Source organism: Notamacropus eugenii, chromosome 1, assembly GCF_028372415.1.
Source record: "Notamacropus eugenii isolate mMacEug1 chromosome 1, mMacEug1.pri_v2, whole genome shotgun sequence".
NCBI classification, from domain to species: Eukaryota; Metazoa; Chordata; class Mammalia; order Diprotodontia; family Macropodidae; genus Notamacropus; species Notamacropus eugenii.
This window is the reverse complement of record NC_092872.1, coordinates 634,039,807-634,067,208: the sequence shown is the minus strand read 5'-3', so window position 1 is coordinate 634,067,208 and position 27,402 is coordinate 634,039,807. Positions and strand designations below refer to the sequence as shown.

General features: G+C 38.0%; 1 protein-coding gene across 4 annotated transcripts in view; it reads right to left on the bottom strand.

Annotated features, from left to right (window-relative positions):
- ANXA4 (annexin A4) overlaps positions 1-27,402 on the bottom strand; it is a 114,053-nt gene that overhangs the window by 9,134 nt on the left and 77,517 nt on the right. For all 4 annotated transcript variants that reach the window (XM_072635350.1, XM_072635353.1, XM_072635351.1 and 1 more), the window contains exons 3-9: positions 22,401-22,488; positions 14,769-14,863; positions 11,555-11,668; positions 9,139-9,229; positions 7,413-7,492; positions 6,852-6,908; positions 3,290-3,383 (exon numbers count right to left, since the gene is read on the bottom strand). In XM_072635350.1, the coding sequence (XP_072491451.1) occupies positions 3,290-3,383; positions 6,852-6,908; positions 7,413-7,492; positions 9,139-9,229; positions 11,555-11,668; positions 14,769-14,863; positions 22,401-22,488 (619 nt within the window). The remainder of the gene's footprint in view (positions 1-3,289; positions 3,384-6,851; positions 6,909-7,412; positions 7,493-9,138; positions 9,230-11,554; positions 11,669-14,768; positions 14,864-22,400; positions 22,489-27,402) is intronic.

The window sequence follows — 27,402 nt, the reverse complement described above, 5'->3', positions numbered from 1 at the left end:
GAAATTAGTTACATTTAAAAAATAGCAACAAGAAAAATGTGAGAATAAGCATTTTTTTTTTAAAATCTAGGAACCTATCTTCAGTCCCTTTAGAAGAAAACATTTTCATTTTGCCACTGAGTAGGAGTTTGGTTTGCTGACTCACTACTTCCTTGGTCAGCTAACTGTGCAAGTGTTTGAATTCCTGGCTTGGGTATAACTTCTGGCTTCATTTTTTCTCTTATCACAAGTCACAACTGAAGCCACCCAGTCCCTTCACTGATTAGCATTTCAATAAGAACTGGCTGTTTCAACTCTTTTCAATAGATCAAGACTTAATTAGATTTTCCTCAATTATTTGCCAAGTGTATCCAGCTGTCACTAGTGTATTCCTACTGGTGTGTCTCTTCTCCCCCTCAATCCAACCACATCAAGAATTGGAAACAAATGGTCATGTTCAACTTTCCAAATGCTTCTCACAGCATCTGCTTCCCCGTCCTCAAACACAGAAGTTCCCTGACTCCCCCGGCCCCAGACTTATGGGGTCTGCCCTAGTTGTTCCCAAAAGATATTCCTTTTAAAGGCATTCCTAAGACATCACCACCAGGGGGAGATTTATGCCACTGGAAAGAAAAATCACTAGGGAACAAAAGAAAACTCACAGTCTCAAAGTTGATAAGCCCATAAATACTTGTTTGCAGCAGTAATTATCTGTTGATAGCATCCAAGTGTGTGGAATCATTTGAAATTTCAAAATGGATTGTTCCTATTCAATTGTGTGTGTGTGTATGTGTGTGTGTGTGTGTGTGTGTGTGTGTGTGTGTGTGTGTGTGTGTGTGTGTGTGTAGTTTACCAAACTTATTCCACTTAATGTTTAATGTTTCCCACAAGCTATATAAAATATGTAATTGGAAGACCATGGAGTTGTGCTTCTATAGTCTGCCACAGGCTAATGCCATAATGACATAAGTGAAAGATAAAATACCTCATTACATTTCTTTTGCCTCTCAAAATAGGAAAACAGTGATTATAGTCATTCCTTTGTGATCACATAGCACATTTCTTACAAAGAACTCAAAGGCACACTGCAAAAATCAGACAGGGATCTGCACAAGTCAGTTGAATGAGAGATTGAGAAATACACATGAAATAAAATTTACAATTACTCACCCGTTCATCAGTATACCCCCTAAAGAAGCTGCCTCAATTACTTTAAATAACAACTACTATTCAAGAATAAGTACCACTAAAATTTATATTTTCCTTCCTGTATACTAAAGAATTCTCTCTAAAAAAAATGAATTAGAATTGTAAGTCTTGAGATTGCTGATATTAAATTAGAGACTTGACTATAAAGATTGTTTCCTAGAAACACTTATATAACAAAGAGACTCTGAGTACATTATTCATGCTGCTAATGATTAATAATAAATATGTCATTATTCTGATTAATTCTGGCTACATACATGGTAGATAGACCCGTGCAATTTACAGAACACGTTCCTCCCCAAAACACTGGGCTTTAGGGAGTGCAGGGAAGTTAGGATGCTCACCCATGGTCTCTTAGGTAGTCAATGGTAGATACTAGACTTAACTCCAGGGCTTCTGACCCTAGTTTTAATTTGCTTTCCATATTGCCATGCTGCTTTCTGTAATGTAGTAACATTACAGAAGTATCATTAGTGTGGGCCCTGCCTCTAATGCAGATGGTAACTTCTCTATAACTTGAGTTGCTGTAGCCAAAGAACTCAGCATCCTGGATTCAGCCAGTCAGTTGACAAGCTTCCCTGTACACAGCAAGGTTAATGTTCATATAGCATACTGAATGTATTCAGTCCATGGCTAAAGGTCTATGATGAAGTTTTGGTAGGATCTGCTAGAGTTTGTATTCTAGTGACTGCTTTTGAGAGCCTAGTCATCTCCACATGTCAATCTACACGCGTATGGAGGCAGGTAGTCTAACCTCATATTACAGATGAGGAAACTGAGGCCTATGGAGATTAAGTGAATTGCCTAAGGTCATATATGTATTAAAGCAAGCAGCAGAACTAACATCTAAATCATGTGTCTGACTCCAAATATGATTTCTTCTGTACTATGAGTGTATAATTATATAATAATAGTCACTCCAAAATTTTTATATCAAGAGATATGCTTAATATGAAACTATTCAGTACTTTTGTCTGCACTGAATAAAGTAGAAAACATTATAATTAATACATATAAAGCTGAATTCATCTTTCACAGCAGTTATGTGGAAATATAGCCAAAAACTCTTGAAAAAATGTCAATCCTTACTAATAATCAAAAAGATAAAATAACTTTGATATGCCACCTCACACTCATATGACTGATGGCAGAGTTCAAAGCTTATGGAATCATTTTAGAAAACAATCAGCAATATACAATAAATGTTACAAAAAGAATCATACCCTTTGACCCAGTAATTCCATCATTAGGAATATAGCCTAAAAGATTTATCAAAAACAATCTTTTTTTAAAAATATATATAGATAATTTATTTTTCAGTTCTCAACATTCACTTCCACAAGAATTTGAATTCCAAAATTTTCTCCCCATCTAAAAACAATCTTTTAAGAAAGAGTTTTAATGCAAGGACCTAAAATAATACCAAAAGACTCATGCTGGAAAATGCCATACACATCCAGAGAAAGAAATATGGAGTCTGAATGCAGATTGAAACATACTATTTGCTCTCTTTTTTGTTTTGTTTCTTCTTTCTCACGATTCCTCCCATTCATTCTAATTCTTCTATACAACACGACTGATAGGAAAATATGTTTAATACGATTGTATATGTAGAGCCTGTATTGGAATGCATGCCATCTTGGGGATGGAGGAAGGGAGAGAGGCAGAGAAAACTGAAAGCTTATGGAAGTGAATGTTGAAAACTAAAAATAAATAAATTCATTTAAAAAAAAGGAGTTTTCTGATTGAAGATTTTCACAGCAACCTTATCGTAGTGGCAAAAAAGAAAAAATATACGATAATAGCATTATGACCAAAAAGCGTCGGAGTATAAAGAGATCTAGAAAAGTCTTTATGAAATAAAGCAAATTGAAAAAACACCATAGCCAGAAGCAGAGTTTACACTAACTATAATCATAAGAGAATGAGAATGAAGAAATAATTCTGATGGAGACTTAGTGGGAGTGACTAAAGAGCTATGTACTGTAGATGTTGGAATTGATATAAATGTAAATAGTCATTAAGGAAGTTTAATTATTTGTTCACACACAGGGCTAAATTTTTAATAAATCAATGAAAAAAATGTAGCCAAGAGTTTTACCATGAAGTAGGTGATTTCGGTTCCGAGAACAAAGGATGGATAGGAATTTCACCTCATCAGTTCCCCAGTTCTTCTCACCAGCCTCATACAAGTCCTAATATGAATTAAAACACATGAAAGAGTCAGATTCTTCTAGTTCTTTTTTTATGGTAAATTCAGTACAACATTTTAATTTCAGAGCTTAACAATTATAAATGCTTGTGTACATTTAGTTAACCAAAAATCAAACCTCAGTCTAAGCCCCTGCATATACACATTGAAACAAAAAGTACAAGTCATGAAAAAAATGCCTAGGGGCTTCTTTACCATAAGGAAATAATTAACTGTCTTGCACACTGAACATCATAAATTTCAAAGTCAGCATTTCCTATTACTGATTTTATTAACTTTTAAAAACACAACTATGTTCGTGGTATGCCCGTTGTCGAAATGCCCATGTCTGGGGTGGGGTGAGAGGGGACTGCCCAGGAGTCAGTTGGGATGTTGGAGGATAGAGTGGAAGAAAGAGAAGATTAGGGGAGAGGGGGCAAGTTCTTGTGCATGGAGCTCGGGCAGCGGCAGCTGCTGCAGCTGCTGCCCTCTTCTTCTTGCTGAGTTCTCTGGAAAGTTCAGATTTTTCTAGTTCTATGATCCTGGGGCTACTTGACATATTTTCACAAATCCAAATAGGGGTGGCATGGTTGGAAGTCTCACACTTGGCACAAAGGAGTTATTAACTGCCTCTAGGAAATAGCCTCAACACTTTCTAGCCTTCTATGACTCTCCCTCCGCCTTGTCTCTGTTCCTCACACATTGACAATTCATCTCCCACCTTTGTACTGGTTTTTCCACATGTCTAGAATGGACTTTCTCCTTGCTTCTGCCTCAAAAAATCCATCTCTTCCATCAAGACTCACCTCAGACATCCCTTTCTATATGAAATTTTCCTGATCTCCCAAGTTGCTAGTGACCTCCCTACCTCCCTTGTATTAATTTGTATATATTATCTATTTATGCTGTATATATTCATATCTATCCTTGTCTCTTCCATTAGAATGTTAGCTGGCTGAGACTTTCATTTTTTGCTTTTGAAACCAGAGCCTCCAGTACCTGACACGTAATAGGCAATTAATAAATGTTTGTGAATTGAGTTATTAATTGCTTCCATGGTTCAGGAAGAATTCAATGAAAAGGGGCAATTGGCAAACACAAAGACAGTGTGTAATGAACTCTTTTGCTTGTGTGAGGTTCTCCATCCATTTGGTATCCTCATTAAAATGCCATTGCAATTTCCATTCTATAAAGTAGCACCCTCCTTCCACTTAGGGCTGCTTAGATGATTCTTTGAAGACAGGGGAAGGAGATGTCCAGAATTGTAATTTCAACCATGTGGGGCCTTTTTGGAGTGGAAACCCCTTCACTGATTCAGACCAGTAGCTCCTCTGTCTTAGAGGGCTGCCTGTGGCACTGAGAGGTTGTCACTTAGCACTTCCACACAGCCATTAATGTTTCACAGGTAGGTTTCGAACCTAGTTCCTCCCAACATCAAGGCTTGTTCTCTATCCATCACGTTATGCTCTTTTCACGAAACAATGGTCATCAAAGAATAATGTCAAATACTTATGTGCTTACATCTTTAAAGTAATTTAATTCTTTGAATTCATTGATCTTTTAAAAAAGCAAACAAAACTAACTAAAGCTCTGAAAGGTTAGATTTGTCAGAGATTGCAATGAAGTCCAGCTTCAAGATCTAGGCCCACACTTGAAATTTACTTATCTACAAACCCAACAGAAATACCAGCCCTTGATTTTAGGAGCCTTGACTATAATATGCTCTCCATCAACTTGTATCCTCATTGGGAGTAGAAGTGATCGCTCTCTTTTCTCTTTTTCTTCCCTTTTCTCTTTATTCAGCTACCTAGCTGCTTCTCTGATCAATGAAAGGCACATTTTAGAAATCCAAAGGATGTTTCAGAGTTTGACAATCTTTAAGATTTTCCATTTCAGTTCTGACATTTCATACTTATACGTCAGGGAGCCAGTGATTGTCTGGTTCAGAGCTTCATTTTACAGAGGAGGTAACAGACCTATGAGTGTAATGCAACTTGTCCAAAGTCACTCAGCTATCATGTTCTCTTGCCTCCCAATCCAGGGTTGTTTCCACAGCACCATATTGCCTCTCATGAAAGTATTTAATGCCTAGTTGAAGGACAACTGAGAATTTCTTTTCCTTCTCTCATCATCCACAAAAATAAAAAAAAAAAGGGTCAGTCAAGTCACCTAGATCAATGTTTACCAACCAGCAGCAGCACATTTTTATTCTATAAAATGTTACTGTTAAAGGCACTTAAAATATAAAAACTGGCTCCTCTTTCTCCCTATATCTTGCTTTTCCCTCTTCCCTCAATTGCTACTTCCTGAGTTACAAAGCTAAGGAGTCTACAGCTGAGAATTTAGATGTTTTATTACCCTGCATTTATAGTTTGGGTTGGAAAATACCGCCTTGTGTTCTTCCACTCATAGTTACCAGTTGGGTTTGCAAACATCCTTCCTAAGTTCCTAAAGTCCTGCCTTTGACATATAATACCTGTGTGATACTAGACAAGACAATTAGCCTCTTAGCACTCTAGGCAATTCTCATAAGACCATAAGTCAGTAGGGAAGGCACGGACCTGCCTTTGGAGAAGGAATTTCCTCATTCAGGGATTCTCTATAATACCAATGAAATCACAATTCCAGTCCCTATTCCCTATCAAATGCTTTAAGAAGTTCTTATTTATAATAATTCAAAATTTGTCTCCCTTTAACTTCTACAGAGTAGTTCTAACTTTGCCCTCCGGTAATGGGAGAAATCATTCAAACCCTTTCAACCACCACTGTGCACTGCATTTAAACCTTACAGATTCTCTTTTAGCTTGAAAATTTATCAATTAAAAATACATTTGTTCACTGCCTTTCATAAATATTCAACTAAGCGCCCGAGGAATATGCTAACAGGCACATATATTGGCTGCTTTGAAGCACCAAAAATTCACATCTGAATTTGAGAAATGTGTTTAAATCAGGGGGAAGGGAAAGGGAATAAACATCAGTATCTACTTAGTGCCAGACTCTATGCTAAGCAGATTAGAAATGTTATCCTGATCTTCACAAGAACCCCAGGAAGTAGGTGCTGGTTATTACCATTTCACAATTGAGGAAACTGAGGCAAATTGAGGTTAAGGGACTTGCCCAGGGTCACACAGTGAACCAGATTTGAACATGAGGCTCAGGTCTTCCAGAGGCACAGTGCTCTGGAACTGTGATTCCTAGCTGCTAATTGGAAGTTTAAATACCTTTCCCTTCCTCCACCGGTCTGAAGGCAACTTCCATATGACAGCTTCTCAATGAGGTAAGTGAAAACTATCCAATCAATTAACCAACAAGCATTTATCTAGACCTTACTATGTGCCAAGCACTTATTATGTGCTAAACACTGGACAAAAAAACGGCCTCTGTCTAATTGATAAAGGGTAAAAAAGAAGCACACAAATCATTTGTGCCTCCAGGCACACGTATGGAGAAAAGGCAGCAAGCTACCAACCTGAGCATCCTGCTTCATAAGGCCATCATCTAGGTAATTTCCTTCATCTCTGCCTGCCTGAAAACAAAGGGAAACAATTATTATCATAGAAGCAGATTTTCACAAAAGTCTGCAAACTGTATCATCTTACACAGATCTGTCCTCTTGGATCCTCAGGGTCACTTATCATAGCAGTGAAAGCTAAAAGGGATGCTGGAAATCATCCAGCCCAAGACCTTCTCTTCTGCGATGTGAAGGAAACTCTCCAACGATCTGATAAGTATTTATGAAGTAGCTATGTGTGTAAAGCAGTGTCAACCACTCATGAGGATTTTGTTTTAAACATAAGCCCTAGTGCTTTACATCAAGGATCTGCCGACCTACTAGAGGAGATGACACATGAGAAGACAATTAATGACCCAAGCAAGGGAGAAATACCAAATGAGTGATAAAAAGAACAAAATGGAAGGAAGGGAACTTTTAAAGATCAAGGGCTCAGAGACACAGAGCTGGAACAGCTCTCAGAAGTTATCTAGTCACCCAAAATTGCATCCCGTGCCAAATTTCAAGTATTTGACTTACTGCTGAAAGAGACACAAGTACTCTCTGGAACATGAAAGAAGTATCAGAACAAATGTCATCTTCAAGAGTTCTTCCATATTCTACCAAAAAAAAATTATTAGTCACATCCCAGAAACATTAAAAAAAAAACCAACTACTAAAACAGTTCCTTTGCCATCCCAGAGACACCTATCTTCTCCATGCCCAACCCATCTTCTGAAACAGCTTAATTATCATAGCATGAAAAAACCCACAATATTCATTTTTGGCCAAATAATATAGATCAACTTGATTCAATGGTTTCTAGTGTAAAGGAAAAGATGTTTCAGTTCCTAAGGGTTGGGAGCTTGCTCCAGGTCCTATTGAGAGGTGGGGAGTGGAGCCTCACTATGGGGAATGATTCATGTACTCAGTGAATCTGATTTTGGGAATTACTTTTTCACCATTTTGGCTTCACTGCTGACTCTAGCCCATCATCTGTTGAGTAAATCAACAGAATTAAGTCACCAGCGAGTTTCCTTACAGGCAGAACTGAAGGGTATTACAGGAGACAACTCCCAGAGGAGATTTCCAAGAATCCTACTGCAGATTTGGCTGCGCTTATTCAAAAAGTTCTGAAAACTTTTTCCAAATCAACTTAACAAACCCTTGGGGTGTTTTTTTTTTTTACAGTACACAATATATAAAGTTCTCTATCAAGAGCTAGGGATACAAAGGTGAGACACAAAATCAGTTCCTGCCAGCATCTCAAATTCATCATTTCTCATCATCTTTTGCTCAAAACCTATCCCCTAATTCAACTCAATGAGCATTTATTAAGCAGTTATTTTAATGTAATTTCCATTCAACTTCCCTTTGTCCATTGATAGTATCACAATATCTAGTAATAATAATATAATAAACAGAACTAGAATTTATATAGTGTCTACTATGTATCAAGCACTATGCCGAATATTTTACAAATAGTATTTCATTTAATATTCACAACAATCCTATGAGATAGATGATGCTACTAAGGCTATTTTACAGATGATAAAACTGAGGCAAACAGAGGTTAAGTGACTTGGCCAGAGTCACACAGCCAGTAATGTCTGAGGCCAGGTTTTCCTGACTGCAGGCTCAGCACTCTATCTCCTGTGCCACCTGGATACCTCAAAGTCTGACTCCATTAAGGGCGTCTTTCTTCCCCTTTGTCTTCCACAGCCAATCAGCTGTCAAAACCTTATCATTCCATATCTGTCATCCTCCCTTCCCCCTTCCACTTCTGCTATAGCCATTCTAGTTCAGTTTCTCATTACAGAGACACAGACTTCCAGAGTCATCTGGTACAAGCTCTACTCCAAAGAGAGTCCCTTCAATAGCATACTTGGTCATGTTAATACCCATCACCTTCTAAAATAGCACTTGGCACAAAACCTTACACAGAATAGGCACTTAAATGTGTCTTGAATTAATTTTAGTGTTCACTTTGAAATAAGAAATAGCTTCTCAACTTTTGGTGGGATATAAACCTTAAAATAAGCTGTGTGGATTTGAGTCTCCACCTAAGGTCCACATTCAGTCTTAAATAGTTTTTAAGCACTTAATTGCCTGGAAAAGAATGATGAGACCAGAAAATCCCTGAAGGTTCTCTTCTAGCTCAGTGATTCCATGAAGAAAGGTTCACAATATATACGTCCCCACAGCTAGTCCCCATTCTATGATTATAGCAAAACCTTAATTGAGGCTACTTTAATAGGCTACTTACGTTGTTGGTAAGTACTACTGATCCGTCGGATCTCTTCTGGAGTCCGAGAAGCCAAAATTTCAATCAAGCAGCCCTCATCTGTGCCAGCACCCTAAATCAACAACCCAGAGAAAAGGTAAGTTGTAAGACAGTTCACAAATATGATGAACATAAGAGATGTTGATATCTTAGTAATTTACTAATCAAACAAAACCAGAAGGAAGAAGTGCCAGTGGGGCTAACTCTGAATGGAGTCATCCAAAATTCCAATACCTCCTGTTCCTCAAACATTTCATCATGTCATAGAACATTAAGCTGGAAGAGACCCTAGAGATCCATCTAACCCAATCCCCTCATTTTACTGAAGAAACTTAGAATCACAGAATCTTAAAATGTTGGAGTTAAAGAGAGCATATCATGGTGTAATGCCAAGGTATCACACTCATGACCACCAGTCAGTTCCTGAGTGAGCCTGAACTAGATTAAAATGTAATTAGGAAATATTTAACAAAATAAATAAAAATACATAGATAATATTAATTTGTGGTTTTCTAGGTCAATGTGTGGCCCAAAGGATCCATTTCTATTTGAGTTTGACATCACTGGGATGATGGATAGGACTTGAACTCAGGGAGATTTGAGTTCAAAGCTCCCCTCAGAATTTTACTATGTGACACTGGGTAAGTCTTTTAACCTGTCTGCCTCGGTTTTATTATCTGTAAAATGAAGGAGTTGGACTACAGGTCCATTCTTAAGGTTCCTTTTAGCCACAAATCTATGGCCCTATGATCTTAGAACATAGGAGCATAATATTAGAACTAGAGGAAATTTAAGGACTATAGAGTCAGACCCTCTTCAATTTACAGATGAAGAGATGGAACATAAAATCAAAGATCTAGAACAGATATGCACCTTGGAAATCATTTACCCCACCTGATCCTCAAACATTTCATCATTTTATAAAGGAACTATGTCAACTGTAATGGCCAACATGTATATAGTGTTTTACATACTTTCTCTCATTTGATTCTCACAATAACCCTGTGAGGTAAATGCTATTATTATACCATTTTACAAATGAGGTAAAAGATAATGAGATAAAAGAGGTTAAGTGATTTTTCCAAGGTAATACAATTAGGAAGTGAGTCTGAGTTGAGATTTGAACACAGGTGTTTGTGACTTTAAGTCCAGTGCTCTGTGGAAAACAAAGGCATACACAAGGCTCACCCTCTATTCTTGAAGACCCTCCTGTTTGCTTGGCTTCTAACCATTCTCCAAATTTCCCCATAAGCTTTTTGAGAGCAGGATCTGAACCTCATACCACTTTTTATTCTCAATACCTTATACATGGCAGACACACAATAATGTTTAATTAGAATGACAGAGTTATGTGGATAAAGGGGAACTTAGAGAATAACCTGCTTGGGGGGGAAACTGAGGCTCAGGAAAGTAAAGTGATTTAGCCACAGCTATATAACTAGAACCTGTGTGTTCTGAAAGCCACACTGAGGATAGTGGCTGGGGGAAAGATGCTAATAATGATAAATATATCTGAATCATAGACTAGGCCATTAAAAATTAGCTTACCATAAAAGCAATATGGCATCGTAGATAAAGAGCCAGCTTTGGCATCCAGAAGACCTGGGTTCCACTCTTAGCTTGGACATGTATTAGCTGTGTGACTCTGGGAAACTTATTTCACTTCTCAGAGACTCCAGGTAACCCTCTAAGACTATGTTGGTTATCAAGCAGGTGCTGGTCTCTATTGACAGAGAAAGTCTTCCACATCCAGCAAAAACTACACTACTGAAATGACAATTTGGGTTTAAAAAAAAATAAAAGGGCACTTGCTGGGCTAGAACCCACCAGATTCATTCTCTTTTTGCATGCTCTTTGTACTCAGCTGAGAACAAGTGATAACCCTTTTCAACCAGTTCCACATTTTCAGGGATTGCCCTACAATCACAAAATGACAAGCCTCAAATGAGACTGGAACAAAGCTAAAATAACCCAAATATTTCCACAAATATGGAAAGGCTGAAACAGATTCTGTCACTATCACTACCAAATTATAAGGATGATGCCATTGCTTTCATGGGAGGATCCCTGCAGTGCCTGATTAAAACAAATGAAATGTTTTTTAAAAAAGAAGAAAATCCTCATGAAAGGATCCCTAAGAGCAGGAGGTTAGATTAAATAACTTCTAGGTCTCTTCTAACTAAAACCCTATGAGTCTGTAACTTTTTAGAAAAGAATAATTTTTTAAACTGATATATTTTTCAACTGCCAAAAGTTAGAAAATTAACCATTGCCACACCTGAGCTTTCCCCTCAAGTATATTTGAAGGTTTTTATTAGTAGCATTATGAATAAAATGGTCAGATAGACTTCCCAAAGGTAGGAAACAAATATGGCTCATTGCAGGGATGAATGCAAACCTTCATGGCTCTCCTCAACTCAGACACGTCGTACATCACAGTGGGCATCATCATTCCCAAAATCACCTTCTCGAAGTTCCCACTCAGTTCTGACTTCAAGTCATCGACCAAATCCTACAGGGCACAGGGAGTAGGGCAAAATTTAATTCAACAACCCCTCCAGACTGCAGCTAGACTGCCTCTCAATAGCAGATCTATGGAGAGAAATGAATGGAAAAAGCAGGGAGCACAAATTCTTTTCAAGAACATCCAGAACTCTCATGACAATAGCTCATATGCCTAGTCATAGAAAAGGCCCTGGTAAATGTAAAAAGGCCAAAATTATGCAATACTATGTTTATAGATTATAATGTCACCAAATTTTAAGTAACAATAACATGAATAAAAGATAAGGCTACATGGAAAATGGGGAGAAAACTCTAAAATTTAATAACCTTAAAGACATTTAACAAAGGACTAAACCTTTAAATATAATTTAATTTAAATAAGATAATGCTAGTATTATTAATACTAGCTACTGTTCTTATTAAGAAATAACGATGAAAGAGTAAACGGTTGGATACAAAAATCCATTTCATTTAATAGGAAAATAGAAAGGAAAGGGGGAATTAGAAAGTGAGGAATTTGAGGAGACAGGGATAAATCCTAAGTAAAACAAACTCTAATAACATATAAGAATATCTAGACCTCTCTTTGAGGTAGCAAATGATAGTAATCTGAGGGAGGGCCAACAAAGCAACGAATGGCTAAGCAAATTATAGTATATAAATATGATGGTGCTGAACTCTTATCAAAATAATGACCAACCAGGATTCCAGAGGAATCTTGATGAAACATGTCACCCACCTCCTGATGGAAAGGTAAAGGATTCAAGATGCAAAATGAGACAAATTTATTTTTTGGACATTGCTAATGTAGAAACTTATTTTGATTGACTTGTTTTGTTTTTCTCCTGTTCTCAATGGGGGAAGAGATAGGGTGGGAGGGTCAGAAGGTAGATGCTGGCTGATTAAAACAAAATGTTTTTTTAAAAGATAGTTCTAATCACATAACAGAATCTATGGAATATAGGCAAAACAATTCTTATAGGCAAATTTATAGTGTTGAATGTACCTAATAACAAGGAAAAAGAAAGCCTAATTGAATTATCTGTAGCTAAAAGCATCAGAGAAGGAACAAAGGCATAATACAAAGGAAGACAGAAAAGGAGAAATAATGGAAAATGCAAAAACAATTACATTAATCAAGAAAACCAAGAGCTAGTTGTTTTAAAATACAACAAAACTGACAAATTATTATGAACAAATTTCAAAAAAAGAGAAAGGAAAATACAAATCACCAAATTACAAATGAAAAAAGAGAAATCACACACAGACAAAAATGACCCAGAAATGACAATCAGGGAATCTAAGTCAAATTCATAGCCTAATAAAGAAAGGGATGATAGTTTACAGAAATTACGGTTTTTAAAAGTTGCCAAAATTGAAACAAAAGGAGATGATTAAGACAAATGAAGCTCTGAGGAAGACAAAAAGTAAGCTATCAGCGAATTATTCTGTTAAAAAAACGTGAATCGATGCATTTAATACAGATGGGATAACAGGTAAGTTTTTCCAAATTTTCAAAAATACATATCTAAACTAATACAGATGTGTTTTCTAAATACAGAAAGAAATCAAAGGCTTTGTTAAAAAGTTGACATTTTTAATAAAGCAAATATGGTCATGCTTTTAAAACCTGGCAAAGATAATCCTGGTAGAAAATCAATTTAGATCCTTGCCTCATACCTTATCCTTTATTCAAGATCACTCAGACTATAAATATATTTATGGAATAGGAGACATATGCTAAAAAGGGAAGAGTGACATAACATTGAGTAAATAACCTTTGAATGCTTAGGACCTATTCAAAATATGGTAAAAATTTGTAAGTTAAGAAAAAAACAGATTCTGCACATTCTAGGTAGATTAAAGGATTTAGAGCTAGAAAAAAACCTTAGAGCTCACCTACTCTGATCTGATCATTCTACCTACAAGGAAACTGAGGCACAGAGAGATCAAGTATGATAAAGTCAGAAAAACACCAGATTTGGAATTAGAGGGCTTAGGGTGAAATCCTGCCTGTACAATTTGCCACCTGTGTCACAAAAATTGGGATACAACCAACTGACCAAAAAACAAAACAAAACAAAATAAAAAAATCTGGATGCAATTCTGAATTGAATCTGAAACATGGACTCAGAGAAGTCTGAAAGAAGATATAGAGAGGATTTGAAAGGCTGGGAACAATGGTTAATACTCTGGGTGTCACTAAAGATAGGGACACTACAATGTAATTTAGACTAAGTATGAGTCAGAACAATGTCCCTAAATAATAGTTTGTAAATGCCTTTTTAAAACAAATCACTTTACAGCAACCATAGTGTGTGAGGATTTTTTCTGGTAGACTTAGAACTTCATTGCAATGCAAGGACTTAAAAAATTCCCAATGGTCTCTTAAGGCAAAATGCCCTCCACATCCAGAGAAAGAACTATGGAATTCGATTGCAGAATGTAGCAGATCATTTTCTTTTGTATTAGGTTTTGGCTTGTTTTATGATTTCTCCCATTCATCTTAACTCTTCTACGCAACAAGACTAAGATAAAAATGTATTTAATAGGAATGTATGTGTAGAACCTATATAAAATTGTACGCTGTCTCAGGGAGGGAGGGAGGAATGTGGGGGAGGGAAAGGGAAAAAAATCTAAGTTATATGGAAGAGATTGTAGAACACTGAAAACAAATAAAATAATAAAAAAAAAGCAAAGCATTTTAAAATTATTTTAGCCTGGACAATTAAATCAACACCAGAAAAATCCAAATTGAGAGTAGCAGGAAAACAAGACATCTCCCACATACAGCCACTATGGAAACCATGCTCAGAAAGGGCACTTCCCTGGGGCAGTATATGTGGTAAGGATGGTAAGAGCTGAGGATACACAAGTCAGCACCAGCCTTAGATCATTAAAACCAAGCAGCCCTCAGAGCAGGTGAGACATTGCAGAGAATGAATATCATCTGATAGAAACAGTCCACCAAAACCAGCATCTTAAACTGGCAAAGGGAAATAGGGCCATTCATTCATTCATTTGTTCATTGAGAATAAAGCAACCTTAAGTGGTGTGGTCCAGACAAGCCTCTGGTCTACCCATTAACAAACTCAACTGTGACTCACCCTGCCAATCGTTGACTTATAAGCTATTTTTATTTCCTGGCGCTGTGACACACTACGGTGGGCGAGTACATCAATGATGGCATCTTCATCTGTACCTGAAGGAAAAAAAGAAGAGACAGATTGTTGGCAGAAATAGAAGATATAGTAAGTACCAAACCCTGGCTCCTTCTCAGGTCACTAAAGTTATCAAATTAAATTTAGTGAGGCAAATGGGGAAGGGGTGTTTTTTGAATAATAACAAATAGAATTACTGTAGGTCACCCTCCTGGTCTTTCCAGATCAAAATCACCTTGTGACAAAAAAAATTTTAAAAGGGGAAAAAAAAGCTTCCCTATTGTAATTTTGCTGTGTATTTCCTTGATTTTCTGTTTTGAAAGAACACCACCCATTGTCATTGAAAGAACACCACCCGTTGTCACTGAAACTGTACTCTACACTTATCAAACTGGGAAAACTCATTAGAAGTGGCAAAACTCACTATTTGAAGGAGGAAACATGTATACTATAGATTGCTAGGGAAACTGCAGGATAGTGCAATATTTTTGGAGAATAATATGACTATACCCTAAACATAAAAGAACCTAGCCCTTCCTTTTGATCTAGCAATACACTCATGAGAATATACCATAAGAATGTAGTTAAAAAGAAAAAATTCAAGGATATATATTCCCAGCACTTGAACTTCTCTCAAATGCAGAATAAAAACTCTGCAACTTACATAGTTTTAAAGATTGGTAGAGGAAGTGAGAGATTATGTATCAATAGCAAAGACTGCTGGAAATAACCTAAATATCCAGCATTTGGGGAAAAATGGAATGAACCCCAATAGAGTATAATCCTTGAATTCTTGAGATCAAGGACTACTTTTTTTTCTGTTGTATCCCCAGTGACTGATATGAAATGAGTTACATAAAGAGTTATAAAAAGAAATATGCAAGGATAGAGGTAGCATATCATCATGCATAGAGAGTTGGTCTCAAAAGTCAGAGAGACCTGGGCTCAAGGCTTGTCTCAAGGTATCTAGGTGATGCAGTAGATAGAGCACAGAGCCTGAAGTCAGAAAGATCTAAGTCCAAAGACAGCCTTGGACACTTATTAGCTATATGATTCTGGGCAAGTCGCTTAACCTGTATGCCTCAGTTTCCTCAATAGAAAAATGGGGATAGAATGGCAGAGTAACAGCACACACTTTCTAGAGTGCTGCCCCCAAGCCCAGCCAAATACCTGTAAAAAATGGCTCTAAACAAATTCTGGAGCTGCAGAACTCACAGAATGACTGAGTGAAGCAAATCTCCAGTCCAAGACAGCCTAGAAGTGTCTATTGTGCCATGTATGAGGTAGGGCACAGTCCAGTATGGGCCGTGAGTGCACAGAGGGGACATGAGCAGGCACTGGGGAAACTGAATCTCTCACACTTGTGGTAGTTTCCAGACTTCAGGACCCCAAAACGCCGAGAACAAATTGGAAGGTCGCTGGAAAAAGCCTATGGGACCAGTGAAAGAGAGTGATTTGGCCCCAGTCCCAGGGCAGCAGAGGGAGGAGGGGGCAGAGGAACCCTAAGCAGCCACAGCAGAAGCAGGGGCAGCTACAGTCACTGTTTCTGGAGCTCGAGGCCCACAGATTGTGTGGGGAAGACTGGCTGATGATACACCCTGCACCCCCACTGGAACCAGAGAACTACCTTGACAAAGAGCTCAAAAATCAAGTAAATGGCTGGGGAAATGAGCAAAAACAGGAAAAAGAATCAGACTATAGAATCTTACTTTGGTGACAAGGAAGACCAAAGCATGCAAACAAGAAAACAAAGTCAAAGTTCCTCCATCCGAAGCCTCCAAGAAAAATATGAATTGGTCTCAGGTCATGGAAGAGCTCAAAAAGAATTTTGAAAATCAAGCAAGAGAAGTAGAGCAAAAACTGGGAAGAGAAATAAGAGTGATGCAAGAAAATAATGAAAAATGAGTCAACTGCTTGCTGAAGGAGACCCAAAAAAACGCTGAAGAAAACAACACTTAAAAAAAATAGACTAACTCAAATGGCAAAAGAGATCCAACAAGCCAATGAGGAGGCAAAGAATGCCCTAAAAAGCAGAGCTGGACAGATGGAAAAGGAGACCTAAAAGCTCACTGAAGAAAATAATTCCTTAAAGATTAGAACAGAGCAGATGGAAGTTAATAACTTTATGAAAAATCAAGAAATTATAAAACAAAACCAAACAAATGAAAAAATAGCAGATGTGAAATATCTCATTGGAAAAACAATTGACCTGGAAAATAGATTCAGGAGAGGTAATTTTAAAATTATTGGACTATCTCAAAGCCATGATCAAAAAAAAGAGCCTAGACATCATCTTTCATGAACTTATCAAGGAAAATTGCCCTGATATTCTAGAACTAGAGGGTAAAATAAATATTGAAAGAATTCACTGATCACCTCCTGAAAGAGATCCAAAAAGAAAAACTCCTAGGATTATTGTAGCCAAATTCCGGAGTTCCCAGGTCAAGGAGAAAAAATATTTCAAGCAGTCAGAAAGAAAAAATTCAGGTATTGTGGAAATACCATCAGGACAACACAATATCTAGCAGCTTCTACGTTAAGACATCAAAGGGCTTGGAATATGATATTCCAGAAGTCAAAGGAGCTAGAATTAAAACCAAGAATCACCTACCCAGCAAAACTGAGTATAAGACTTCAGGGGAAAAATAGTCATTCAATGAAATAGAGGACCTTCAAGCATTCTTGATGAAAAGACCAGAGCTGAATAGAAAATTTGACTTTGAAACACAAAAATCAAGAGAAGCATGAAAAGGTAAACAGGAAAGAGAAATCATAAGGGACTTACTAAAGTTGAACTGTTTACATTTCTACATGGAAAGATAATATTTGTAACTTGAGACTTTTCTCAATATTTGAGTAGTTGGAGGAATTATATACATATAGACAGAGGGCACAGGGTGAGTTGAATAGGAAGGGATGATATCTAAAAAAATGAAATTAAGGGATGAGAGAGGAATATACTGGGAGGAGAAAGGGAGAAATGGAATGGGTCAAATTATCTCTCATAAAGAGGCAAGAAAAAGCTTTTTCAATGGAGGGTAAAAGGGGGGAGGTGAGAGGGAAAAAGTGAACCTTACTCTCATCACATTTGGTTTAAGGAGGGAATAACATGCACACTCAATTTGGTATGAAAATCTATCTTACAGTACAGGAAAGTAGGGGAGAAGGGGAAAAGTGGGGTGTGGGGGAGATGATAGAAGGGAGGGAAAATGGGAGGAGGTGGTAATTAGAAGTAAACACTTTTGGGGAGGGAAAAGGTCAAAAAAGAGAACAGAATAAATAGAGGGTAGGACAGGATGGAGAATATAGCTAGTCTTTCACAACATGACTTTTATGGAAGTCTTTTGTATAACTGCACAATATAACCTATATTGAATTGCCTGCCTTCTCAGTGGGGATGGGTGGGGAGGGAGGAAGGGAGAGAAGTTGGAACTCAAAGTTTTAAAAATGCATGTTAAAAATTGTTATTACATGCAACTGGGAAATATGAAATATAGGTAATGGAGTATAGAACTCTATCTTGCCCTATAAGCAAATAGAGGAGATGGGGATAAGGGAAGGGAGGGTTATGATGGAAGGGAAGGCAGATTGGGGGAAAGGGTAAACAGAATGCATGGTGTCTTGGGTGGGGGGGAGGGGAGAAATGGGGAGAAAATTTGGAACTCAAAATCTTGTGGAAATGAATGTTGAAAACTAAAAAAAATATTTAAAAAAAAGAAAAGAAAAATGGGGTTAATAATAGCACCTGCCTCATGGGGTTATTGTGAGGCTCAAATGAGATATCTGTAAAGCAATAAGCACAATGCCTGGCACATAGTAGGCATTTAATAAATGTGTATTAAATAAATATTCTTCCCTCAAAAAAGAAATAAACTAGCCATGTAACCCTGGGCATATTGTTTTTTAAATAGTCCCAAATATATTTTCATGCTGGTCGTTTTAAAATGTTCTGGTAAACTCCTATCTTAACACTTCAAGCATCTAGTGTGTGTGCATTCCCTTCAGTGATACAGATTGCAGCCCCTTAGAAAATGTCTTCATGAATTGCCAGGCCCCCAAACCTATTCTTCACTCAATGGTTTGCCCTATGATGAAGAATTCTATACAAATTTAGCTAGGCTACCCTGTGGATGGCAGATGCCTAAAAACCTATGGACCTATGAACCTGGGAGAAACTTACTTTCTACATGCACAGACTTCAAGAGCCCCTAATCACCTCCATGCCACAAGGGGATGAGTTAAGTTCATATTTCTTTTAAAAAGGAAAATGATAGTGTAAGCATGTGTAATGGTAATTTAAATGGGTAGATCTTTCCCATTCATTAATAGGCCCATGTGACCTGCTTGAGTCACATAGAAGCCTGAGTCACATAAAGCCTGTGCTGAGAGAAGCTTGCTGACTGGATGGAACAGGAAGAGGCGGAACTGGAGCAGAGCTGAGAGGAAGTTGGTCAGAGCAGTCAGAACTGAGGGAGAGATAAAGGAGGCGGCTGGCTAGTGTGAGTGGGGGAGCTTGTTTGTGACTTAAGGGAGCTGGTTTATGGAAAGCCTAAAAATGAAAGCTTGGGGCTGGTGTTGACCTCTGCATTGTTATTGTGTATAGATATCTTTGTTACTATGATGGATTTGGCTGTCTGGTGTCTGAATAAATGTTTTGGTTCTGTCTTCCATGTAGAGAATCCATTGTATTGCGTGATTTAGAATTACGCCATAGTGCTGTGAATTGCACTGGTGCTGCAGCATGCCTCTGAAAGCAGTTTTCCTAAATTCAAACTGTCTCTACCAAGGCTAAAATCCAAAGAGTGGAGAGTCATCTGTCAGAAACAAGATCCGATGGGCTCTGTTTGGCCCCAGATAACAGAACCTGGAGCACTGTGTGGAAATAGCAAAAAGCCACATTTAGTCTTGATTTCAGTAAAAATCTCCCAACAGTTAGAGCATGTTGAAGTAGAACTGGTTGCTTCATGAGGTAGTAGGCTCCCCTTCGTTGGATGTCTTCAAGGAAAGGCTGGATGACCAACCACATCTTGGAATGTTGGTTCAGAATGAGGGATCATAGATTTAGAACTGAAAGGGAACCTTCCTATGTAAAATTGTGGGGTTGGCCCACATGGCCTCTGGGGTCCCCTCTAGCTCTATATTTATGATCTAGTCCAACCCTGCTCATCTTAGAAATGAGAAAAGTGATGTCCATAGCATTTAACGTTTGGCTCAGGGTCATACAAGATAGCTATGACAAATACAGGTCTTCTGACCAATGCAAATTCAATTTTCTTTCCTCTGGATGTCCTTCCAACTCTTGGGGCTCTGTGAATTTTGTATATATTTTGTTTAAATATGCATTTGCATCTGCTTTCATGAAAAGTATCACCCACCTGCCTGGCACAGCTCCCAGTTCTTTCTCTCTATGGCTATGATATGCCTGGCCTGTCAGCCAACTTCTGAAGCCTGGCATTTGTGCTGCATTTGGAAATTTAGATGTATCTGCTGATTCAGATCCATTGCTGACTGCAGCAAATATTTTATTTCATTTAAGTGAAAGGAAAAAGGAGAAAAAGTGGTGTAGATATAGATTAAAAAGAATGCTCTATTCGGAAACAAGGATTTGCTCATTTTTCATAATTAATAATAATAACATTTAAATAGCACTTTGTCTTACAGTGTTATAGGATTTGAGGGCAGCTAGGTGGTGCGCTGGATAGAGTGCCAGATCTGGAGTCAGAAAGACTCATCTTTCTGAGTTCAAATCTGACCTCAGACACTTGGTTAGCTATGAGACCCTGGGCAAATCATTAAACCTGTTTGCCTCAATTTCCTCATCTGTAAAATGAGCTGGAGAAAATGGCAAACCACTCTAGTATCTTTGCCAAGAAAACCCCAAATGGTGTCACAAAGAATCAGACATGACTGAAAAACAACTCAACAACAACATTATAGGATTTAGATATGAAAAGGAGGTTAGATATCACTTAATCCATTTCCTTTATTGTATAGGAGAGAACTAAGTCTCAGAAGAGAAGCGACTTACTCAAAGTCACACAGGATACATAAGTGACAGGTAACATTTGAAACTTGGTCTTCCAAATCTAGGCCCAGAGAGAGCTCTTTCCACCATACTACACTTCCTCTCAAGTCTCATCTGGTTAAAACTTACTCTAAGAAGATCATAGAGAATCTTTAGAGGCTCCCTCAAGTACAGGGACCTATGCCCTCATTGGGCCCACCTCTTTCTCTGCTGGACAATGAGGCAGTGAGGTGGCACAGTGAATAGAGTGGTAGGGTTGAAGTCAGAGGACCCGAGTTTAAATTATACCTCAGAATGAGCAAATCACTTAATCCCTCTAAGCCTCAGTTTCCTCATTTGTAAAATTGGGTTGATAATAGCATCAACCTACTAGGGTTATTGTGAGGATAAAATGAGACACTACTTGGAAAGCTTTGCACATTTTTAAGTGTGATATAAATGCTATCATCGCTATCATCATCATCATCATCATCATCATCATCATCATCATCATCATCCCACCAACTCCACATACCTTGCATATGATGTATCTGTCTCTCCAAGGCTCCCAACAGAACTATGTGCCATTTTCTACCTTCACTGACTCACAATCTAATACTATGACAGCTATCCATCCCACACTGGTTCTCTACATGTATCTATACTGACTTTGCAACTAACTGCCTATTTTTACATAATGTTTCATACAAAATTCTGATTAACCCCATAATGACATCATTAGTACTGTAGGTCTATTACCAAAATGATGACAACATAGAAATTACATCCTACACAACATATACGTGTATGAAAAGCTGTAACAGAAATTTTCTGTAACTACAGTAGAGGATACAAAGCTGACCTTAGGAGAAAAAAGACCAGGGTTCAAATCTGATACTTATTGGCTATATGATGTGAGCCAAGTGACAACATCTCACTGCCTCCAAGAATCCTTCTAAGACACAGTTTCTTAAGGGTTTTTTGTATCCTGGACCCATTTGGCAGGCTTGTAAAGTCTATGAACCTCTTCTTGGAATATTGGTTTTAAAATTCATAATCAAAAGAAGTGTTAAATTTTAGTTATAGATTTATGAAAACAAAGATGTATTCTTTTCCCCAAAGTACAGAGACCCCTGAAATCTATCCACTGATCTGCCAAGGAGCTCTGAGGACTCAAGGTTAAGATGTATTTTGTAGAGTAGGTTTTGTGATCTGTGTTGGGAGGGGACATTCCTGCCCAAAAGCTCCCTTCAAGCATGAAATAACAGCCCCAGTATCCTCCAGTCCACCAAAGAAATCCTAAAACAATTTTTAAAAATTTGGGGGGAGGGGGGACTAGTAGTGGTTGTCCTTTTGAAAAGAATCTTTTCCTAAAACAATTACTCCTGACCCTATTGGTTTTGCAAAGTCAAAATTTTTATATGCTGGTCCATCTTAAGGCTCACCTGGATGGCCAAAGGAGACACAGCTTCTATTTTAAAAACATTAAGTTACCATAAGATTTAGGTTGCTTGCAAAACATAAATTTATATAAATTTTTACTATGCCATAAATTAGGTAGGCCATCTACTTACCCAATCCTTTCATGGCCTTCCTCAGTTTCTGGGCATCTTCAGCTGCATTAAATCCTAAGGCAGCCTTCACAGAACCTCCTTTTCCTGCCTAAATACACAGAAAGTCAAGTGACTTATAGAGAACAACGTCGGAACAACAGTGGTTTTTTACACCTAGTGGGTAAAGTAATATCAGCTCCCAAAGTAAACTAATATAATCAGTAAATGCATCTGTCCTGACTGAAGTTCCTAAGAATTCTCATGTAGGGAATAGGATTAACCATGTGTAGGAATAATTCCCCAAATAATCCATCCTTTCCTGCAATTTAAGAAACTACATTTCACTTGCTGATAAGGGTAAGGCTTAAGAGTTCTGCGCTTGGAGTCAGGAAAGATAGAGTCAAATTGCACCTCAGACATTTACTAGCTACGTGACTTTGGACAAGTCACTTAACCTGAGCCTCACTTTCCTCCATCTATAAAATGGGAAGAAAGTAATAGCACCTATTTCTGCTGTAAAGATTAAATGAGATAATGACCACAATGTAAACCTTCAAAAGTTGTGTAATGAGTAATTGTTATTATTATTATTACCACAACAAAATGTGGATAAAGCACCAGACATGAAGTCAGGAGAACCTGAGTTCATATCTGATCTCAGACTCTTACTAGCTGTGTGACCCTGGGCAAGTCACTTGATCCCAACTGCCTCAAAAACAAAGAAACAAGGAAATGGACATCATAAGATGTCATTGATATAAAATCAATTATAATCTTTGAAATTATATCACAATGCTACAATATAATGGAAATGGAAGAGGAGAATGGATAGACTATGTGGTCAATTTGAATTGGAGAACAGTACCACAATTCAATGAGTATTTATTTACCTGAGGCACATTAATAAAGAAAAACTAAGACATAATTCTGTGAAGGGGAGGTGTCCTCTTTATACTCTTCAAGATAGCTTAATGATTTTTGAGGTGAAGGAAAAACTATCTTTAAAAACTTTACTTCCTGGTAGTTGTGAACTGATCCAACTGTTCTAGAAAACAATTTGAAATTATGCCCAAAGGGCAAGGAAACTATGCACATCTTTTGATCCAGCAATACCACTACTAGGGCTATATCCCAAAGAGATCATAATAAAGGGGAACGGACCTACATGTACAAAAATATTTATGGCAGCTCTTTTTGTGGTGGCAAAGAATGGAAATGAGGGGATGCCCATCAATTGGGGAATGGCTGAACAAACTGTGGTATGTGAATGTAATGGAATACTATTGTGTTATAAGAAATGATGAACAGATGGACTTCAGAAAAACCTGGAAAGACTTATATGAACTGTTACTGAGTGAAAGGAGCAGAACCAGGAGAACATTGGACACAATAATAGTAACAATGTATGATGATCATCTATGATTGTCTTAGCTCTTCTCAGCAATGCAATGATCCAAGACAACTCCAAAAGACTCATGATGGAAAATGCTCTCCACATCCAGAGAAAGAACTATGGATTCTGAAGGCAGATCCAAGCATATTATTCTCACTTTGTTTTTTCTGTCTTGTGGTTCTTTTTGTTATGATGACTAATATGAAAACATGTTTAACCTGATTGCACATGTATAACCTATATTTGATTGCTTACCATCTTGGGAAGGGGAGAGAAGGAGAAAACTCTGGAACTCAAAATCTACTAAAAAATGAATGTTGAAAACTATCTTTACATGTAATTGGAAAAAATAAAATACCATTTACAAAACAACAACAAACCTTTATTTCCATGATTAGCAGGGCCCCTTTCCCTTTCATTCCTTTGGCTGGGGGACCAGAGTTGGTTACTTACAAGGTAGAGATTGCTTTAAAATCTGACATCAAAGACTTCTTTCTAATCTGAGACTGAATTAGGGTTCACAAACTCAGGTAGCTTTCCAAAATGGACATTTAGAAAGATTAATGCCAGACTGAAGCACTCCCTTGCTCTTTGGAGTCTGGGGAGAAGACAGGGCTAGACCTTGTACAGGGTGAACTAGGAGTCAATCTATCTGGTCTTAAAAATAAAAACCTGTGAGGGGAGAAAAACATGAAGGTCAATAGGCTGGAGCAATGAGATTCCAATTGTTTCCTGAAATGGGCAACTCTACCTGGAAAGAAGTCACTTCTCAACCCAGCCTCTCAGAATTCCTACCTTTCTTCAAGGGTCAGTTCAGGAGTCACTTCCTATTGAAAGCTTTTTCTGATTCCCCAGGCTCTCTTCTCAAATTTTACTTTTTATTTCTCCCGAGAGAATGAAAGCTCCATGAAGACAGAGACAATTTCACATTTTTCTTGCTAACTCTTTCTTGTCTAGTGCCCTACCTGGCTCAGAGGAAGTGTTTGATGTTTGTTGAATTGCTAACCTGATAACTGGGGAAGGGAGGAGAGGACAACAAGAGTGACAGTCCCAGCCAACTCTGATCCAAAATTCTAGGAGGCTACCTGGAACTTCCTTTGGACACTGTAGATGAATACATCTAAAATGCAAAGTAAGATCATGGCTCTTGGGAAGCAGAGAGGTGGCAGGGTGGAGAGAGCAGTAGACTTTAAGTCAGGAAGAGTTCAGCCTCAGACAATTACTAGCTACGTAACCCTGGCCACGTTGGCCTCTGTCTGCCTCAGTGTCCTCATCTGTAAAATGGAAGCAAAAATAACACTTACCTTCTGGGTTGTTGTGAGGATCAAATGAGATAATATTTGGAAAGTGTTCTGCAAACCTTAAATTGCTATATAAATGCTAGTACTGAAAGTTATGCTGACTCAGTGATCCAATGTTCTCAGATTTGCTTGTGGATCAGTGCTGGGGGGAGGTGTCACCCAGTCCCCAGATAGCTGTCCCATAGTCAAGTTACCTCCCCACCTATAGAATGTACCTTTAAATTGTCACATACTTGCTACCTTGGGGAGGAATTGAGATGCAAAGACCCAACCTCTTTTGCTGATATGAACTTATCTGAATTGTCTTTATCTCACTGCCAATAAAAGCTGTTCCTACCTTGTGTCCTCTGCTGATCTCCAGTGATCAACCCATCAAATTGATATACTTGTAATAAAATGTCTTTTAATTCTCTTTGTCCTGAATTTGCCTCATTAACCAGAGTGACAGCCCAAACAAAGAACATTCCTTTCCACGCTAGCTACAATTACATTATTACTTTTTGTTCCAGAGGGATTAGGGCCAACGAATTTGTCCTTATTTGTCCTTCATTCTCAAAGAGGACCAAAATGACATCACTATGTTAGAATCAAGTTACAGTGTGTCCGACTGACTGATCAGACCAATACAACCTCGGAATGCTCTACTACAGGTCAGGCACAGACAGTCTATGTGAACACTTGGAGTAGATTCTCTAAATTTGCACCTCACATTTCTTTTGAGCTACTACAATTCTGCTTTGCTTATAGAGCATGGCACCTTCTCTGATGAAGGCACACCATGCTAGGTGGTCCTGTGCCAGTGTCTCCCATGTCACACAATTAATTTCGAAGTTCTTAAGAGAGACTTAAGAGTCCTTGTATCACTTCTGACCACCATGTGAGCTCTTCTCCATAAAATAATCTTTTTGGTTTGGCATTAGAACAATGTGGCCAGTCCATCAGACTTGTCCTCTCTGCAGAAGAGTTTGAATGCTTGGTAGTTCAAGGAAGGACTTTAGTGTCTGGTATCTTATCCTGCCAGGTGATCTTCCTAAGACAATATACATATTTATATATACCTTTAAATATAAGCATTCTTTCTGAGATTTCAATTCATACATTCTAGTGCTGGAGGAGCCTTTGAAGTCCAACTCCCTCATTGGACAAATAAGAAAAAGGACAGTCAAAGAGAGTACAAGACTTGGCCAAGGTAACACAGGTAAGAAGGAAGAGATGGGATTCAAACTTAGGTCCTATCCCTACAGGCTTATCACTCTTTCCCCTGTGCCATTCTGTTTCCTTCATTAATATATGGTTCAGCTTCAACTCAAGACAGTTGGGAAATGGTAAGAGGAAATGGAATTCTGGAAGCTATGTGGAACCCACGAAGGTGCCATATGGATAAAGGATTCTTAACTCCTAAAACACAGAATGAGGCACCTCAAATCACAAAATTCCTATCACTTAAAACTAGTAGGGCTCATCAAGATTATCAAGTGTGACCTCCACATTTTATAGGTGAACACACTGAGGCCCAGAGAAATAAGGAATATGCCCAAGCTCACACAGGTGGTAAAGCAGCAGAGCCAGAATTCAATTCCAGATCATCTGTTGTTACTAGGGATTACTCTAGTCTGACAGCAGGTCTGGGAACTAAACAGGGAAGGCAAAAAGGTTTAGATTCTTCAGAGGTTTCAGCCCTCAAAGAGGCTATAGTTCAAAGGGAGATAAGATATAAATAATAATAATGAAAAAATAATGAAAAGCAGAAGGTTGTAAGTGCCTAAAGAGGCACTGCTAGGGTACAATTAAAGGTCATATAAAGAAGATAACCTGCTGGAGGCTGAGGAGAATTAAGGAAAGTTCAATTAATAGAAAAGACAGAATTTAAGCCTAAACTTCCAAGGACAAAAAGGATTTCAACAAATAGAGATTAGGGAAAAGAATTTCATAGTTTGAGCAAAGGCATTTAAATGAATGACTATGTGGCAAGTAGTTAGGCCAGTATGCCATGAGCACACAGTGGGTAAAGTAGAATAAGGTGAAGTACAGATAGAAAGGTAAGCAGAGGCTAGACCTAGACCAAAAAACTCCTTCATTTTACATAGCAGGAAACTGATTCTCAGGGAAGTTTAAACAATTTGCCCGGGGTCAAACCAGCATCAGAATTGGGATTTGATGGGCAGTCCTCTCTAGAGCCAGCTAAGGCTCTATACCATGTTTTCAAAGAGCTTTAAAGTTTACTGAATTTTTTATATACGTTGGGGGGCAAATTAGTCCCTCAGCCCTGGGTAGAAGGTAATATAGATATCCTCAATCCTATTTTACAGATGAGGTAGAAGACTTAGGA